The 19,834-nt window shown below is 43.7% G+C and overlaps 1 protein-coding gene across 1 annotated transcript; it reads left to right on the top strand.

Moving 5' to 3' along the window:
• On the top strand, nucleotides 1-10,896 carry NIFK (nucleolar protein interacting with the FHA domain of MKI67; the record flags this gene model as incomplete). Its single annotated transcript, XM_079710824.1, has 7 exons — nucleotides 1-105; nucleotides 1,287-1,424; nucleotides 4,923-5,031; nucleotides 6,844-7,055; nucleotides 10,023-10,085; nucleotides 10,208-10,276; nucleotides 10,656-10,896. 7 exons carry the CDS (start codon nucleotides 1-3, stop codon nucleotides 10,842-10,844), a joined length of 885 nt encoding a protein of 294 aa, XP_079566950.1. The 3' UTR covers nucleotides 10,845-10,896.
• Between the last annotated feature and the right edge of the window lie 8,938 nt (nucleotides 10,897-19,834).

The following is a 19,834-nucleotide window of genomic DNA, read 5'->3' on the forward strand; positions in this document are numbered from 1 at the left end:
ATGGCGGCCCTGACTGGACCGGCCAAGCCGCTCCTGTCCCTGAACCCGCAGGAGGATACCAAGTTTAAGAAGGAGGTGGCGCAGGTTCGCCGGCGCGCAAGCAAGGTGAGAGGCCGGCGCGGCCCGGGCCGCGAGGGGAGTCGGGGGACGGGGTCTGGGGGTCCTGCCCGGCGCGCCTCGGCCTCCCCACGCCTGTGCTTCGTCCGGGGTCACCCCGGGCGGGCCCCGACCTCTCAAGGTAGGAGGCCGAGGTTTCCCCGGGAGGACCGAGAAAAGACGCGGTTGGGCCGTGGGCCTTAGGGTCCTCCGGGGGGTAAGGGGTGTGTATGGAGGAGGGGTGCACGAGGAGAGGAGAGGAGAGCCAGCTGCTGGGTCGGCCCTCGTCCCGTGCGCGGATCAGCCTCATCCCGGAGCCGTCCTGCTTCCGCTTTCCCCCCGAACTGGGGAGGTTCGTTTGCCCGGTTAGTGGTTTTGGAATTCTTAAAAGACAGTGTTTGCCAAGCTCCATTTGCTGCCTAGGGGCCCTGACATCAAGTTCTGTTTGCCCAGGGGTTTAGCATAAAAGGCACGTGTGGAAAACTTAAAAGTCCTTATTATGGAAGGCAGGGGTACGGTGGCTGAGATACTGAAAGGTTACTGGGCATCGTGAAGGTTAACTGACGTCTTTTTTTATATCCAGCAGGTTCTTATTAGTTATCTATTTTATACGCATTAGTGTATTTATGTCAATTCCCGTCTCCCAGTTCATCCCACTTCCACCCCCGCCACTTTCCCCTTAACTGACACCTTAAAAGTGTTCCTTTACGTGGGACACTTAACGATGGTCTGCAAACAGTTTGCATCTGCTAACCCATTCCATCCCTCCCCCACCCTTGGCAACCATTAGTCTGTTCTCTATGTCTAAACAGCTAATTCTTTAGTGTGTTATGGTAAGTGGAAATACAGAGTAGGTTCTTTTTTTTTTTTTTTTTTTTTTTTTTTTGCGGTACGCGGGCCTCACTGTTGTGGTCTCTCCCGTTGCGGAGCACAGGCTACAGACGCGCAGGCTCAGCAGCCATGGCTCACGCGCCCAGCCGCTCCGCGGCATGTGGGATCTTCCCGGACCAGGGCACGAACCTGTGTCCCCTGCATCGGCAGGCGGACTCTCAACTACTGCGCCACCAGGGAAGCCCCAGAGTAGGTTCTTGACCTCTTGTATTAGACTGAGAGCAAGGAGTTTCACAAGTTTTGTTGCATTGTGACTTCTTATTACAAAGAAAATATTTGCCTGGTCTTTGTGTCTTCAGCAACAGGAGAAACAAAAACTTACTCCTGGAGTGATCTATGTGGGCCACTTACCTCCGTCGCTTTATGAAACCCAGATCCGAGCATATTTCTCCCAGTTTGGCACTGTTACAAGATTCAGACTGTCCAGGAGTACCAAGGTAGGATTTTTGTATTGAATTAGATTGTTTTATTTTCCAAAAGTGTATCATCCTTGACAGTTTATGGAGCATGTTCGCATGTTATCACTTATCACTCTTCATTCCAGAAAGGGGTTGGATAAGGTCTAGAACCTGAAGCAGCCATGAGAGCAAAATCAGTATTCCTGTAAATGTTTGCTTTGCTTTTTAAGAAAAAAAAGGTAATTGCTTCAAGTCCTCAAACTAAATCGGCAGTCCCGATAAATGAGTCCTGTTTGTCTTGTGACTGCGAAGCCAGGGGTACGTGAACTTCAGTTTGAGGGGCAGGTTCATACATCTCCTTGTATCAGCCTCTGATATGTAGCATCCCTGTGACAGCAAAGGTTTGTATGGTGGGTAGCTGGATAAGGACACTGGAGCCAGACTACCTAGTAGGTATGAGGCCTGTCTCTACATGTTATTGGTTGTGTGACTAGGGACAAATTCTGTAACCTCTCCGTGCTTCTGTCTTCTGATTTTCATATTTGTAAGATACGACCTCCTAGGAGTATCTAATCGAAGATAAATATGGTAATAAGTGTAAGATTCTTAGAACACCTGACACACAAAGTACCATATAAACGTTATTGTTGTATCATACTTACGTCCTAATAAAATATTTCATTAATAGAGGAGTGGCCCACTTTATTTTCTTCCCACACATACACTTTATTGGTTGTAACCGTAGAGTTCTTGTTATTGGAATTTCTTTTTTTTCTCAGTACGGTTTTTCCACACTTTCCCGCTTGAGTTACAGCAAATCAGAGTTAACTGTTTGTTGTCACTGCTCTGTTCCGTTGCTTGAATATACTACAGTTTATTTATCCACCCTCCTGTTGAAACCTAGGTTTTTTCCAGTCTTGTAGGTGAAGCTGCTAGGAACATTCTTGGTGCAGGTGTAGGCAACTTTCTCTAGAACAGTATTTTTCAGACCTTCAATCCACAATAAGAAATCCACAAGGCAACACACATGTATGTGTACATAAACATAAATGAAATACAAGTCCCAGGAGATGATACTTAACCTTTCTATTCAGTTTTGTAACAATACTTTTCTGACCTACTAAGTTCATTTTGTTGCCCTCTAAAAGGTCAGACTCTGAGTTTGAAAAATAGAGCTTTACAGCCTATCCTCAGGATGACTGAGTGCAGAATGAGTTTCTCCATATTGAGTATGGTTGTTCCCCAGCTTTGTATTCTGAAAATGTTCGGGTCTACGGGGAAGTAGAAAGAATGGTGTAATGAACATCCCTCCCCTGGATTCACCCGTTATTAATATCCTGACACTTCATCTCTTCATCTCTTCCCGTATCTATAAAAACGTACACACCTCTTCGTTTTGTTGAACCTTTTGAAGCAAGTGGCAGTTGTAATGCTTTAATACTAAATGCATAATCATCAGTTTAAGAATGAGGACATTCTGCTGTGTAATCCCAGTGTGAAAATCTCATTCACTGTCCATCGTCACATACCCCCGTGGTCCCTGCCCACCCTGGGATCCAGTTAGGGTTCGTGCATTGCACGTGCTTGTTTAGCTCTTCATCCTATCTCGAACCATCTCTTTACTCCTGTTTTGCTTTGGCTTTTCTTGACATAGGCTTTTTTGGAGAGTTTAGGCCAGTTGTCTTGGAAAGCCTGCTCCTTGCTGAGATGCACTGAAATGCGTCATTTCCATCTTTGTTGCATAGTAGTAAAGCTACCGCCTCCCCACGCACCCCCGTTTTGACTATTTGCTTGGTATTGCCAGCATTCTGGGATTACTAGGTCGAGGTGTTGGCTTTTAAGTTTTTGGTTTTTTGGATACCTGACATGTATTTCCGCATCAGGTTTCAAAAGATTTATTAGTTCACAGTGTGGTACCTTGAGCTAGATTTCACAGTGTTTTACACTCCACCATCCTTCCCCACCTGAGTTGGGATTGTAAAAGGACTGTCAGATTTTTAAAGTTTTACCAGAATTGTCCTGTTGCAGAACTGAGACTCTGGGTTGTGGCCGTGTCCGAGTTGTTAGTCGGTGGCGCAGCTGGTGCTAGGAGTGAGCCTCCTGGCCTCCAGCTCTGTTGAGCCACACACCCTTTAAATGGTTTCTCATTTCCAGGATCACATGACCAGTTTTGAGCCGTATCTGAGAATATGTTGTTTAATGCAAGATTGTAAAGTATTTCTAGTCGCTGTCGCTAAGAACTGGATCTGTAGTGGGGAAAAGTTCTTTTTCTAGGTCCCTGGCTGGAACCCTATAAATTGGACTGCAAAAAGGGATTAACAAGACCAAAACAAACACCTAAAATGTATGCTTACACGTGGCACTGCTCAGAGAGGAATAACTCAAAGAGTTGGTTAGAACTTGGGCCTATACAGCATCTTGGCAAAGGAGCAAAACATTTGGAGGAGCGACAAGATGAAGGAAAAGTGCTTTGAGTTTTTAGAGCTGCAAATTGTGGGAAGGCAAATATATGGGAGACTAATGATGGATAAGGTCTACTTCGTAAAGTTTATTGTGCAGAGAGTCCTCTAACTTCTGTCTTTCTGGTAGAGGGAGGAAGACACCTTTGTAAATTCATGTCCTGTTTTTAGGTAAATAAGGGGAGGACAGAGTTTTTCTTGTATCTATTTCTCAATTCCTTCATCTCAAAATAATCCTGTGCCAAAGGAGCGGATGTTGGGCAGGCATACCCTGCCACCCTGCAGTAACATGTTTTGAGTACTCGACAGACATCTTGTGGAGCGCTTACGGATTATTTCGTATTTTCCTAGCAACGCTGTGAGGGTGGTTATAGAAGGAAAAACTGAGGCTTGAACATTCCTTACCCGATTAAGCGTCAGAGCCAGGGTCCAAACCTGGGCATTTGGACTCTAGAACTCTTGTTACCGAGCTCGGTGAGAAAAATCCACTGTATGTTGCAGTGCGGAAGCCAAGCACTCCGGATGTCCATGTCAGAGGATGTCCTTCGCCCCAGCCGTGGAGAAGCCCAGTCACTAGTAAACATGACAGTGAATCAGTATTTTATTGATTAACTTTAGAGACACTGAGTTCATTTCTTTTCAGTTTTTCCATATAAAATGGGAATTATATCACCAGCATTCTTTGTGAAGTATTATACCATCTCCTGGGTAGTATTAAATACATGGATGACGTGACCACCCGTGAGATCAATACCAAGTAAAGGGCTGGGTGGCCTCCCACGTTTCCTTTATGGTGGGCTGTTGCTATTGGATGAATTCCAACCACAGTAATGTATTCATCATACGTAATCAAAGTCCCAGGAATGCCTCAAAATCAGTGGCAAGTTCAGACTATTCTGAACTTTTCTTTCCCCATAGCAGTCCCCAGACTATGTGATTTGAAGTTGGAATCAAAGGTGCCTTAATGTTATTCAGTGAGGGGGCTAATGTACATTATTTAAACTAATGACGTTTTAGGAGTTTGATGGCACATCAGAATTTAATTGTTCTGCTTTCTGTGGTGGGTTTTCCATTGCAGACTGGAAATAGCAAAGGCTATGGCTTTGTGGAGTTTGAATCTGAAGATGTTGCCAAAATAGCTGCTGAAACGATGAACAACTACCTTTTTGGCGAAAGACTCCTGAAGTGTGAGTACCCGTCTTACCTGTGGGGCTGCGGGGACGCCTCCCGCTGACGGGAGGGAAGGACGGGTTGCTTAGCTGCTTGGATCCCCACCCCCACCCCTAGGGTGATTCTCTTAAGCAGTGGTGCAAGGGTTTAAGTGCATTTTCCAGACGGGGTCTAATGGGAACTTCTAAATCTTCCAGAGTGAGAGCTGCTTTAGGCTGAGATGGGGTCGGTTAGGTTCCTTGAGCAAATAGGAAGAGCTTCCTAGCGGGATGCGGAAGGGCTCCTTGAGAAGGAGTCACTGAAGTTGAAACCGAGCATTACGTAACAGTGAGCCAGGTGAAGGGGTGGGAGTGAGGATTTGCTGAGGGGACGGCAGATACAGGACCAGACTGACCGACCGTATTCGCCCGCGAGGAGAATCACAAGAGGTGCGGGAGGAGAATTAGAGGAAGGGAGGGGGGAGTCCAGAGTGGACCCCGAGGACAGCGGGACCCACTGATGGGTTCTAGACCGGACGACCTTCAGCGTGAGGAGTCACGTTTCAGTCGGCCTGCATGGCAGTGGCTGCAGCACCTCCACGAGAGATGCCATCGGGAGTGGCGGGACGGCCGCGGATTAGAAGTTCACCCTGCAGGGGTAGGGCCACCAGCGACTAGCCTCCCAGAGCAGCACCCTCCGGAGGCGGGGCCGAGCTTCCGGCCGCCCTGTGCTCGGGCTGGAGGGCGCCCATCCCAGTGCCCAAGTAGCACCCCTCTACCTCGGTTCCTGTTGCTAAGAGAGTCCCAGTAACTCCTGAGGTCCTGCGTTCGTTCACACATTAAAAACGCGGCTCTTGCCGGGACGAAATGGGCTGAGTGGGTAACCACGTGTATCAGATCAGTGCTGTGCTGTATCTGACTTTTGAAAGATGGCACAAAGGGCTCTGAACTCGGATACGAGTGAGATTAGCCACGTCATCACCGGTTGTTTGTTTCTTTTTTAATGTTTTGGCTGCACTGCTTAGCGTGTGGATCTTAGTTCCCCGACCAGGGATCGAACCTGCACCCCGTGCAGTGGAAGCGTGGAGTCTTAACCGCTGGACTGCCAGGGAATTCCCAAACACCCCCCCCCCTTTTTTTTTTCTTTTAATGGAAGCAGTTTATCTTGGAGGTGATCCCAGGAAAATACCTGTAAGGAGTGGCGACATGGGGCAGGGGGAGGAAGTCGATAATAAGTCAGTAAAAAGGGTGTGTTAGCAAGCAGGTTACCACTTAGGCAGCTGGGCTCCGTCCTGCTGGTAACACTGGGAGACAGAATTATCCCACCTGACAAGGGAACTGGGGTATTGGTGTACCAACTCCCCATCCATCACTGGTGGAGGGTGGATTCCAGGGGTTTTGGCTTTCCTTGCATGTGGGCCCAGTGTGCGTCCGTGAGCAGAGAGATGCAGATAAGCAGTGAGCTGCCTTAGTCCTGGGCAGGTGCCCAGAGGATCAGCGCTTCTGCTACCGTGGGTCACACAGTCTAAAAGTAGGAATCCTTTTAGCCTCAGGAACCCTGAGACTTGATACCATCCACACTCTCCTCTGTGCTACTTGTCTTTGTTAACTTACGAACCTGTAGTCCTGGAATTGCTCTTGGCACACACACAGTGAGTGTTTGATAAATAGTTGTGGGCTGTATGACTTTCCCTTGGGCACCTGCTTTATTCTTTCAGGCTTCTCCACTAAATGGGGGACGTGTCATTTTGATTGTGCAGTGAGGAATGACACGGGAAATTCAACAGTTAATGTGAAAATCCTTTCCCTCCCACGTGGTTGAAAACCTTTTTTATTATTATATTATTATAGGTCATTTTATACCACCTGAAAAAGTACATGAAAAACTTTTTAGAGAGTGGCATATGCCATTTAAAAGGCCATCATATCCAGCAGTGAAACGGTATAATCAGCATCGGACACTTCTTCAAAAGCTACGGATGGAAGAGCGATTTAAAAAGAAGGAAAAATCACTCAGGAAGAGATTGGCTATGAAGGGAATTGATTATAACTTCCCTTCACTGGTAGGTATTGCTTTGTATGAAGTATCTAAGTATCTAACCCAGTACTTTGATCCCATGCTAGGTTTTGACTAAATTTTTGAAACCCTGCATTAAAGGTTTGTCTCTGTAAGTTTGTCATAGCAATCGTATTATCTCCATTATACAGAAAAGGAAACTCCTGAAAGGGATTAGCTGATTTGCAACATTTACCTGATTTAGTAATTTTAGACTATTGAAGTTAAACCCTATTTGACCCAACACCATAATGCTTGTAGATTACTAGTAAAGGTGTCATTGCCAGAATTAAATGTTTGGTTTATTATATGTTATCAGTAAATATCAAGACTGTAAATTGACCATCCTTTTTATGCCATTCTAGTTACATTTTTGTTTCATGGTCTTCTAAGTTGGAAATACTCCCGAAGTGTATGTCAGAATTAACCAGTAAGCATGAATTCTGTGGATTAAACGAGTGGGAGTTGAAATACAGGAAGGCTCCTTACATGCATGGCTTAACAGATTTTCATCCAGTTCTTACTTCATTGCTTGCTGAACAAGGAGACCTTGCTGAATCTTTCCTCCCTCTTTCACAGTAAAGAGAACTCTACATCTATAATTAAAAAACAAGAATGCAGGTCATTAGGGTGTGGATAGCATAGGTAAAGATCTTATTTTTTTTCTTGACTATATCTTGAGATTGTTTTGGGTCTTCCATAGACCCTGTCGGCTTATTTCCAAAAAGTTAATTAGTTGGTAAGAGATGGTATCTATTACCAAGTTTATTAGGTCTTTTAACCTTATCCAGAAACTGGAAGACCAAGTTGCTATCCTTGGGCCCAGTTCCTGGTTGGTTTATTTTCCCTTTCTGTTGTTGTTGCTTTTTTTCTTTTTTCCTTTTTTTCTTTTCTTTTTCATTGAAGTATAGTTGCTTTACAATATTATATTAGTTTCAGGTGTAAAACAGCTTAGTTGCTCCGCGGCATGTGGGATGTTCCCGGACCAGGGCTCGAATCTGTTTCCCCTGCATTGGCAGGTGGATGCTTAACCACTGTGCCACCAGGGAAGTCCCATTTTATACATAGTAATTTGTATCTCTTAATCCACTACCCCTATCTTGCCCTTCCCACCTTCCCTCTCCCCACCTGTAACCACTAGTTTGTTCTGTATATCAGTCTGTTTCTGTTTTGTTATATCTATTTATGTTTTATTTTTTAGATTCCGCATATAAGTGAAAACACAGTATTTGTCTTTCTCTGTCTTGTTTCACTTAGCACAATGCCCTCCATTCCATCAAATGGCAAAATTTCGTTCTTTTTTATGGCCGAGTAGTATTGCATTGTATATATGTAACACATCTTCTTTATCCATTCATCTGTCGATTGACACTTAGGTTGCTTCCATATTTTGGCTGTAATAAATAGTGCTGCAGTGAACATTGGAGTGCATGTATCTTTTCGGATTAGTGTTTTCATTTTCTTTGAATGTGTGCTCAAGAGTAGGGTTTTTGGATCATACGGTAATTCTATTTTTAGTTTTTTAAGGAACCTCCATACTGTTCTCCATAGTGGCTGCACTAATTTACATTCCCACCAACAGTGTACAAGGATTCCCCTTTCTCCACATCCTCTCCAGCATTTGTTATTTGTGGTCTTTTTTTTTCTCCTGTTCACGCTGTGCGACATATGGGATCTGAGTTCCCCGACCAGGGATTGGACCCATGACCCCTGCATTGGGAGCACAGAGTCTTAACCACTGGACAGCCAGGGAAGTCCCTGTTTGTGGTCTTTTTTATGATGGCCATTCTGACCAGTGTGAGGTGATACCTCACTGTGCCTGGTGGTTAATTCTTTGCCCAAATCCCAAACACAGCCTGTAATGATACATGTTAAAACAACATTATGGGCTTCCCTGGTGGCGCAGTGGTTGAGAGTCCGCCTGCCGATGCAGGGGACACGGGTTCGTGCCCCGGTCTGGGAAGATCCCACATGCCGCGGAGCGGCTGGGCCCGTGAGTCATGGCCGCTGAGCCTGCGCGTCCGGAGCCTGTGCTCCGCAACGGGAGAGGCCACAACAGGGAGAGGCCTGCGTACTGCAAAAAAAAAAAAAAAAAAAAAAAAAACAACAACATTATGTCACAGTTTGGGCCCTGGTACTCTTGTGATCCATTCAGGAGCTGGAGAACTGCTTTTCCTGTGCCCCATCTGTTACCTTGTAGGAAGCAGGCTGTTGCATTCACAGTCCTGGACTTAAGCAGGACAGACCTCCTCCAGGGCCTGCCTTTTCACATTCATCCTGGCTCCCCGCTTCCTGACACAGGATTCTCTGGCCAGCTCCGGCTTCTGGGCCTTCACTTCAGCCTCTGCAACTTCTGCCTGCTCCTCCTTTTGTAGTTTTGCCCTTTACTTAAGATCATTCACTGTATTTGTGGATTTTGCTTTTTAAATTGAAATGCTCCGGGGACTTCCATGATGGTCCAGTGGGAAAGAATCTGCTTTCAATGCAGAGGACTCCGGTTTGATCCCTGGTCGAGGAACTAAGATCCCACATGCCGCGGGGCAACTAATCCTGCGTGCCTCAATTAGAGAGCCCGCGTTCTGCAAGCTACAGAGCCCACGCGCTCTGGAGCCTGCACGCCACAACTATAGAGAGAAAACCTGCACACCACGACTAGAGAGAAGCCTGCACACCGCAGTGAAAGATCCCGCATGCCGCGATGAAGATCCTGCGTGCCGCAGCTAAGACCCAATGCAACCAAAAATTAAATAAATAAATAAATAAATAAAATATTTTTAAAAATAAAAAAATAAAGTCTTTCCTGATCCCCATATAAATTGGTACCCCCATATAAACAAAAAAACAAACAAATAAATTGAAATGCTCTGTCATATAGAATTTATTCATAATATGTATAAGGATCTAGTGGTAAGTTTTAAAATGTACATGTGTGACACTGCTAGTTTACAACTTCTTTATGTTTACTTATGTTAAGGTCTTACATAAAAATGAGGAAAATGCTTCAAACACTGGTCCTCGTAATTCCAGAAAGCACCAGGTAAAACTTTAATTTATCATATTACCTACCAGATATTAGAGAAAGATAAATGGGGAAATACATTCAAGACTACTATAGCTGATAAATATGCAGATTGATGAAGTCTCTTAAATTTATTTAAGGCTTTACGTAAGAAGAAGAAAAAAGCTTTGGTCACTCCTAACACTCCTGAGAAGACTGTGGATAGCCAGGTAAAATCGTCTTCAGAATTTTGGGAATCAGAAACTACAATTTAAGAGAGGAAAAGTAGTTGCTGCTACTGTCACTTTGCTAAAATTTCATTTAATCTTGGGACTTTTTGGTAAATCCTTACTGATGATTTAGCAGGTATAGTAGAGTCTTCCATCTAATACTCTGTCATGGAACATATCATATCCATTAATTGTGAACTTTCATAGTAAGTGTGATAAGCACCTAAGCTCTTGATTATGTGCAGCTGTATCACCAGAAGATGGAAACAGGCCTAAAATAATATGCGTAACTTTTAATAAGAGAGGGGAGGTTAAGGGGGGGCGGTCATTCCTAACATCTTCCCACATTCATGTATTATAATCTTTAACTTGAACCCAGGGCCCCACACCGGTTTGTACACCAACATTTTTGGAGAAACGAAAGTCTGAAGTGGCTAAAATGAATGATGATGATAAAGATAATGAGATAGTTTTCAAACAGCCCACATCTGGTGTAAAAGAAGAAACAAAAGACACTCCGACGCCTACAAGTTCAAGGAAAAAAAGACGAAGAAAAAGCACCCAATAATTCTGAATGTATTGTGTATGGTTGGTGTTCTGAAAAAGGTGATTTTATTATGGAGGCTGATTCTTTGTATTTAACTAGATATGGCGGAATGCAATCAGTAACAAGATGGTTGGAGGGAAAAACTGTCAATTCAAGTCAGCAGGGAGAGCAGTCAGTGATTTTGGCTTCCCCGCCCTCGCAGAGATGCAGGGGTGAGCACCAGCTCAGCAGCCCGGCTCACGCTGCCTGTGTCCTGCCTCTGCGGCTCTCTTCAGCTTTCATAGCTGCCTTTAGTGGCTCTGCCTGGGTAGCTTAAGTACTAGGCTGTAGCCTTTGTCGTTACCATCAAATAAAGAAAATCAAATCTTCATTAAGTGACCATGTAAATGGTTCTCTGTTAGACCCATCAGATGGCTGAAACTGGACCTTAAATTGTATGAAGGGTGAGAAGGCAGCGTCACTAGTAATTAGGATTCGTTTATGTATATGTGATCATTTTTACCAATGTTAAGTTAGTTTGGGGCGGGCTAGCATGGATTAATTAGTAACTACATCCTGTATCAGTATCATCAATCTGGAATTAGACTTCAACATTTAAGCAGTGACCGCCAGGTAAACTTTTTCTATATTTTTTTGTATGCAAGGGGGACTTGGGTGTCTTGAAGTAAAATTGCTGGTTTTTGCCTTTTCAACTATCTTTAAGTTTCTGATGCTCTTGAAATATGCTTTTGTATCAGCTAATTCAGGTTCATTAAAAACATTCATTACCACCAAACATTTTTTTCATCTAATACTTGTTAAATACTTACTCTTACAAGATACTGGGCTGGGTGAGTTGGGTTTAAGTATATACAAAGAGCGTGTTCTACCTCTGGGATAGTCCCTGACGCAGAGTATGCTCGCCCTGTGTTCACTGAGCTGCGTGAGTATCAGAACTGCCTCCCTCTTTGAACAGTGTCTGAACTTGTCGATCCGGAAGTCCATCTGGTGTCGCCTTCTGGGAAAGCACCAGGTAAGCTCCTCAGTGCAGCCTGTCGGGTTTTGAATAGTTCCCAGTTCCCGACCTACAACCCGGCCACCCCAGTGTGGCATATCATCACTTGATGCGTGCTATGCCCTGGAGCTGGGATAGAGTGATTCCATCTTGAGCATATATCGCGGCAGTGGATATTTCCTACAAGAAACAGAGTTGAAGTTAATGTTTTCCTGGGGACTAGGTTAGGATCTTCAGAAGAAGTAGCGTGGGTTTGATTTTCAAACTTTGTGGGGAGAAAATCATGAATCAAGCGGAAACCCCATGGACCAATAAAATACGAAACTTTGCAGTATGTGGGGTAAATAAGGTGAAGAGGATACAATTCAAAACTGTACATTCAGAATGAGCCCAAGTATGTAAAATGGCATTCTTCTTTAACTAGGAAGTTAAACATCAAAATTCTAATTTGGGAACAAGCATCTGTTGCTTTTATATATAATCATTACAAAAAGCTGTAGAGGAAAAAGGCATTATTCCACAGACAAGATACAGTTGGAGCCAGACATTTCACATGCTGCGTCATATTTGCCCTGAGACTGGGCAGCGAGTGAATAAATGCTTGACGTGGTGTGAAAAAAGGTTTTCTCCTTTTGCTAGCGTTATTTGGAATACAGTGTGGCCATATCCAAGGCAACTGATGGCTGTGACTGGAAATTGTCGCCCTGGCTGACCGTATGCTAATATGAACCCCAGTCTCAGTGTGGTACAGCAAAGGCTGTGGCTCAAAGACTGACACAAGGTAGGCGAGATAGGGCAGCTGTGCCCATGCAGTGGCTGTGATGCCGATGGCTGCTCTCCTTAGCCCACAAGTGTGATACATGTATATACATAATTTTGCACTTTCTGTAGGCGGAAATAACCATGTGGCTTAAACCTAACTATGCCATAGGTCATCCTGTGGACCACAAGGCGATTGACTATACTGGGTCGAAGCCCAACCTGCTGCAGTTTTGTTTTACATTTTTAAATGGTTGAAAAAAATCTAGAAGTAAATTTCACGGCGTTCCCTGGTGACCTAGTGGTTAGGATTCCGGGCTTTCACTGCTGTGACCCCAGGTTCAATCTTTGGCGGGGGAACCGAGATCCCGCAAGCCCCAGGTAAAAAAGTAAATTTCATGGCACGTGAGAATTCTATGAAATGTGAATTTCAGTGTTCATGGATAAAGATTGATTGGGTCACAGCCACGTTTATGTACCTGCTGCCTGTGTATGGCTGCGTTTTTGCTAGAATAGTTTCGTTGTGATAGAGGCCGTGAGTGGTCCTTCAGTGTTTAGTACTCCTGGCTGCACTACAAGTTGCAGTGCCGTGGTTTTAGCTTGACACACTTTGCCACGTGTATCGTGGTACCATGAATTTTGTGTATTTTTAACGAGTGCATACCCATCATGTCAAAACAAGCAGAGAAGGTGGACTTCGAGTATCATACTTAAGCTTGCGGTGGAGTGTGGGTTATTTTATTAAATTAGATTGGCAAAGCATCGTGTCTGTTTTGCAGTGACCCTCCAGCTGTGCTTAAAAAATACAATATATGTTGACACTACCCAGCCAAGTACCCATCACAGTATTCCCAACTCAGGAAAGCAACAGCTAGAAGAAATAGAATTTTTAAATGGAGTATCTCAGCACACAATTTCTCGATCCCCCCCAAAAGTGAGAATGAGACTGTAATTAAAGTTTCCAAGTGGCTTATTTGACAGGCAAGCAAAGAAAGCCTTTTACCAGTGACAAGGTAGTTGTGTCAGATTGCAGCAGCTGAAGAAATGGGTCCAGATAAAATAAACGTTTAAAGACTCGGCCTGTTAGCAAGAACAGTTGCTTGAATAAAGGAAGCAACAGGAGTCCGTTTAAAAACAAGGCAAATGATTTCAAATGTTTCTCCTTGGCTCTTGATGAGTTAAAAGGTGTTCCCAATACTGCTCAACTGAATATTATTCAAAAAGTCCTCGCCAAGTTTGACGGGCAAGCATGACCAGCTCAGCCTGGTTGCCCAGAATCTTTCTGGGTGTAACTCTGGACGTCCCACGTTGTGGGAACCCCCTCGGTCCAGGGCTCACATGGAGAGTTTACCACCCTAGAAATGACTGAAGCATTAGCCTCTCTGGGTAGTCTGTGTGGAACAACTAACTATAAGCAAAAATACTTTCACAGTTGAGAAAAAATTCAGTACAACCTGGAGTGAAATCTTCCACCATATGCCACAACCAATGGTGGTATAAAAATATGTGTGAAACAGAAAAAGGCTTAGACAAACATACAGTTTGTGAAAGCAAAGTGTTTACTGTTGTATTATTGTGTTATTCACCAGCAAATACTTCGAAAATATGTATGTGAACATAAGATGCTAATTTTACTGTAAATTTTTAAAACTAAATTTCTAAAATTAAAGAAAAATATATGTGAATCTATCCTGTTGCTGAACCAGTAGTGTCACTGGTGTACTTCATTTATTGTGGCCTTAGCCATCATCACTTGGTTCTGTGAGTTTTTTGATAGAAATAGAGGCTAAAGTCCTGACTTGGCCTCACACACAGCAGTTTGATGGCTTAGCTGTGGTAAAGTTTTACTGAGACTCTCTGACTTCACCACCAAGATTGCAAATACCTGAATGAGAAGAACCAATCTCTACCGTCATGGAACGTTGAATGGCTTTGGAAATTAACTTTTGCTGAAGACTTGATGTTTCTTAATGAATTTAAGTCAGTGAGTTCAACTAAGAATTAAAAGTCAAAGCATCATGTATATTCAAAACTTACTGGTGCTAAAGTCACTTTGATCACAGCTAACACTTAAACACAAGAAATGTCCTGCTGCTTTATATACTTGCTGTGCTGTCAAAAGTTAAAATGAAGTGAGATCCCCATACCCACACAAATTTGCAGCAGATATAGTTTCCAACCTCAAATTACAGTTCCAGCAGTGTTTTTCAGACCTCAGTACAAGTGCAAAGGAAATCTATTCCAGAATCCTAACTGGATTAAATTCTGTGGGATGGATGGCCTCCAGCTACCTTTCAGCTGAAGGTGATTACCTGCAATGTAATGAATGATGTGCTAAAGGGCACATGTCAACACGAAGCGGAGAGAATTGTACAAATGCCTTCAAAGTGAGGAATATACTCAAAATCAAATGGGGATTGATCTCAGTACTTGGCAGTACCTATCTGTGTGAAAAATCATTTCAGAAGATGAAATACATAAAATATGATTACAGATCAACATTAAAAAACGAACATTGCAAATGACTTTCATCATAGGAAACAGTAACTTGACACCTTCTGTGAAAATTCATTCAAAATGTATCAAAGGACTTCCCTGGTGGCTCAGCCGTTAAGAATCCGCCTGCCAATGCAGGGGACGTGGGTTTGAGCCCTGGTCTGGGAAGATCCCACATGCCACGGAGCAGCTAAGCCCGTGCACCACAACTACTGAGCCCGTGTGCCTAGAGCCCGTGCTCTGCAACAAGAGAAGCCACTGCAGTGAAAAGCCCGCGGACTTTTAATTAATTTTTTTTTTTAAATGTATCAAAGACCTAAGTGTAAAACATAAACTAGAAAACGGAATCACTTTGCTGTACACCTGAAACTAACAAAACATTGTAAATCAACTATACTCCAATTTTTTAAAAAAGATAAGCTATGGCCTGGGGGAAAATATTTGCGAAGGACTTTTTCCCAGAATAGAAACAAAACAAGCAGCCCAAATTGTCTTATGGAACCCAATTTCTGCCTTCTGACCATAAAATGGAAAGTAATACAGACTGTTTTCTTTTTTTTGCCTTACCATGCGGCTTTCGAGATCTTAGTTCCCCCACCAGGAATTGAACCTGGGTCACTGCAGTGGAAGAGCCGAGTCCTAACCACTGGACCACCAGGGAATTCCCCAGACTATTTTCTTTTTTTTAATTTTTAAAAAATTTTTATTATTTATTTTGGCTGTGCTGGGTCTTAGTTTTGGCACACGGGATCTTCCTTGCGGCATGCAGACTTCTTAGTTGCGGCATGCAGGATCTACTTCCCCAACCAGGGATCGAACCTGGGCCCCCTGCATTAGGAGCATGGAGTCATACCCACTGGACCACCAGGCCCCCAGACTATTTTCAATACTTGTATTCTCATTAAGGACTCAGGCATGGTATATGAGATAATAAGGAACATTTATTAAATACTCGCATGTGTCAAATACTGCTGTAAGCATTTTCAGCATATTAGCTAATTTAATCAGGACAACCTGTGAAATAGATACATCTGAATCCTGAGGAGACTGGAGCCCAGGGAGCTTAAAGATGGTGAGCCAGTTCAGCTTACTCAGGCCATTACTCATGCCCTCCAAAGGGACGGGCATGAAAACTAGATTGTTAGTGACATTCGGAAAAAGAGGTGACGCAAAAGCCTTGCGCTGACAAGACCTGGTGACTTATTGAAATGGAGGCAGAAATGGGGCACTGGGGCAGGCATGGGGGGAGGAGGCCAATGGGATGCATGCATTCTTAGGACCTTGGCTTCGAAATAACTGACAGCAACAGAACGCTAGGTGGCAGTAGATCCCAGGCACTTCAAATCTACAGTCCACGCCATTCACTTGAGGAGCCTGGGGGCTTCCCTGGTCGCGCAGCGCTTAAGACAAGAATTCGCCTGCCAATTTAGGGGACAGGGTTCGAGCCCTGGTCCGGGAAGATCCCACATGCCGCGGAGCAACTAAGCCCGTGTGCCACAACTACTGAACCTGTGCTCTAGAGCCCACGAGCCACAACTACTGAGCCTGAGCGCCACAACTACTGAAGCCCGCGCGCCTAGAGCTCGTGCTCCGCAACAAGAGAAGCCACCACAATGAGAAGCCCGCGTGCAGCAACCAAGAGTAGCCCCCGCTCGCCGCAACTAGCGAAAGCCCACGCGTAGCAACGAAGACCCAACGCAAACAAAAATAATTTTTAAAAAAAAGGAGCCTGGCAAAATGCAAAATTATTAAAGGGATTAACCCTAATGGTAACTTTTTTCAAACAAAGACCTCCCTGTGTAAACTGTTATATACAGAATGGGTTAACAAGAAGGTCCGGACCTACTGAATATCACAGGGAACTCTACATAATACTCTGTAATGGCCTATATGGGGAAGGAATCTAAAAAAGAGTGGATATAAGTATACGTATAACTGATTCTCTTTGCTATACAGCAGAAACTAGCACAATATTGTAGATCAACAATATTCCACTAAAAATTAAAAAAAAAAGAAAACAAGGTCCTACTGTATAGCACAGGGAACTATATCCAATACCCTGTAATAAAACATAATGGGAAAGAATATAAAAAAAAGAATATATGTATAACTGACTTTGCTGTACAGCAGAAATTAACACAACGTTGTAAATCAACTATACTTCAATTTAAAAAAAAAAATCTCAGGACTTCCCTGGTGGCCCAGGGGTTAAAACTCCATGCTCCCAATGCAGGGGACCCAGGTTCCATCCCTGGTCCGGGAACTAGATCCCACATGCATGCCGCAACTAAGAGTCCACATGCCACAACTAAGGAGGTGGCACAACCAAATAAATAAATTAAATAAATATTAAAAGAAAAAACCTCCCTGGGAAGCATCATTTTACACACACACACACACACACAAACACACACAGAGCACTAATTTCTAGACAACTATAGACAGAAACTGCCACTATGAAATGACTCTTAAGCAACTGGATGCTAAATAACATCCTTTGGGTAATTGGTTATTGTTAAAAATGAATTTGCCAAAGGATTTCAGATCACCAGTAATACAACATACTGATGACATGAACCATGAAAGTTTTTAGCTTATAAATTTGCATGTAGTTATGAACAAGCACAGCTTAGGGTCATTGGGCAATAATTATGGGTAAATGGTTTTATAATTTGGCGTTCCCCAGTGTGTATTAGAATTTGGTGGCTGTATTTTTTTTAAGGATTTTTAAAATTTATTTATTTAATTTATTTATTTTTGGCTGCGTTGGGTCTTCATTGCTGTGCACAGGCTTTCTGTAGTTGTTGTGAGCGGGAGCTACTCTTTGTTGTGGTGTGCGGGCTTCTTATTGCGGCGGTTTCTCTTATTGCAGAACGTGGGCTCTAGGCGCATGGGCTTCAGTAGCTGTGGCTAGCGGCTCAGTAGTTGTGGCTCACGGGCTCTAGAGCGCAGGCTCAGTAGTTGTGGCGCACGGGCCCAGCTACTCCACAACATGTGGGATCCTCCCGGACCAGGGCTCTAACCGGTGTCCTCTGCATTGACAGGCAGATTCTCAACCACTGGGCCACCAGGGAAGCCCTGGTGGCTGTTTTAAAGAAGATTTCATACAAGAACTTGGCTTTACTGTCATCAGCACTGTAAACATCTTTAGCCCATGGTGTTCAGAGTATTTCCTATTCTGCACTCTCTGTGCTCATTTAGTTTTATTTTTTTATTCATGAGGCCTGAATTATAAGCACGAAGTAAACACTGGGCTTAGGATTTGGTGCATTTTTCTATTTCAATTAGTAAATCTCACATTTGGAATTAGTTTCAAGTTATAGCTAGGTGTTATATTTCTGGCCATTTTCCTCTCGGAACAAAAACAAACAAAACATAGTTGTTTGGGAAGTTAGGTTTTCAGTTGGGTGGAGAGCTACTGTCCCATTGATCCAATTAGGGAATATTGCACATGCTTATCTACACATTTCTCCTGTCCCAGGAACCAATCTGTTTAGAATTAAATTGCACACCAAGTAACTGGGCGGCCTGCTCTGCTTCTGTGTGCTAACAGAAAGAAGGAGATGAATCTGTAGCCATGACATGGAAGTTACATTTCTGTGCTGATAAGTGGCCAAGTTTAGAATCTCCCCTGTTATAAATAAGTGCTGTCAACCCTACGGTGCCCAGGAAAAGAAGCTCAGACATTTGATACTTTCCAAACATAGTTTCCGTAGCAAATGTGCCCTGAGCAACGCTGCTGGTCTCTGGCAGCTCCATTCACAGGTTCTCCTGTGATTTGAGCTCCAAAAGGAAGAGCTGTAGCCTTGGCATGGGGGGAGGAGCACAACTTTTGCAAGAGGAACTAAGGAAACAATCCTAATTACCCATCCAAGAGAAACTATTCACATGGTTTTTGGCAGGGATACAGGATCGTCACTGATGATTTTTTTTTCTTCTGAAGGAGGGTAGTGTCATTTTTTTCTTCTATTTATGCTTTAACACTTAGCTAGATGATAAATATTGTGGCTTCTAATTAGCTTTAAAAAAACCACTGCTGGTGCATTTGCCTGGTATAATAAAAATTGCAGGGACTTACCTTATGGTCCAGTGGTTAAGACTGCCCACTTCCACTTCAGGGGGCACAGATGCGATTCCTGGTCTGGGAATTAAGATCCCAAATGCCACGCGGTATGGCCAAAAATAAATAAATAAATAAATAAAATTAAAAATGCAAACAAGTCGTTTAGTAAATGCAAATTGAATAAGTGTTTCCTACCTTGCAAATATGTAACGTAGCCCATTACCTGACTGATGTTAATGTAGAACCAGTCGTATAAAGACATAGGTTAGTCAAACAGCTCACTGTTTGTGATTTTCTGGTGACTTTTTCCTTTTTTTTCAATTTAAGTCGTTGCTTGTGTAGGTAATACATGCAAAAGGTACCGAGGGAAAAGTCAGTCTGTCCCGTCCTGTTAATCTGCTCACTGTGCTCCAGCCCACCAGCCTCCCCAGGAAGCTCCCCAGTCCCTTGAAGAAAGAGGCCCTGTTTCCTTCCCCTTCATCGTCTGTTTACTGTTATTCTAATTGTATATCTCCCCAGCCCACCCCAGGTACCCACATTACTAAGGGCGGGAGCTCTGTCTTACTCTGGTTGCATTCCCAGTGATTGAGACAATGCTGGTACATGAACTAACCCACTCAAAACATATCTGAGTCCCGGCCATGTGTCAGGCACTAGGGATTCAAAGTGAACAAAAACCAGCAAAAACTGTTTACAATA

This window comes from Hyperoodon ampullatus (genome assembly GCF_949752795.1).
Source record: "Hyperoodon ampullatus genome assembly, chromosome: 8".
Classification (NCBI taxonomy): Eukaryota; Metazoa; Chordata; class Mammalia; order Artiodactyla; family Ziphiidae; genus Hyperoodon; species Hyperoodon ampullatus.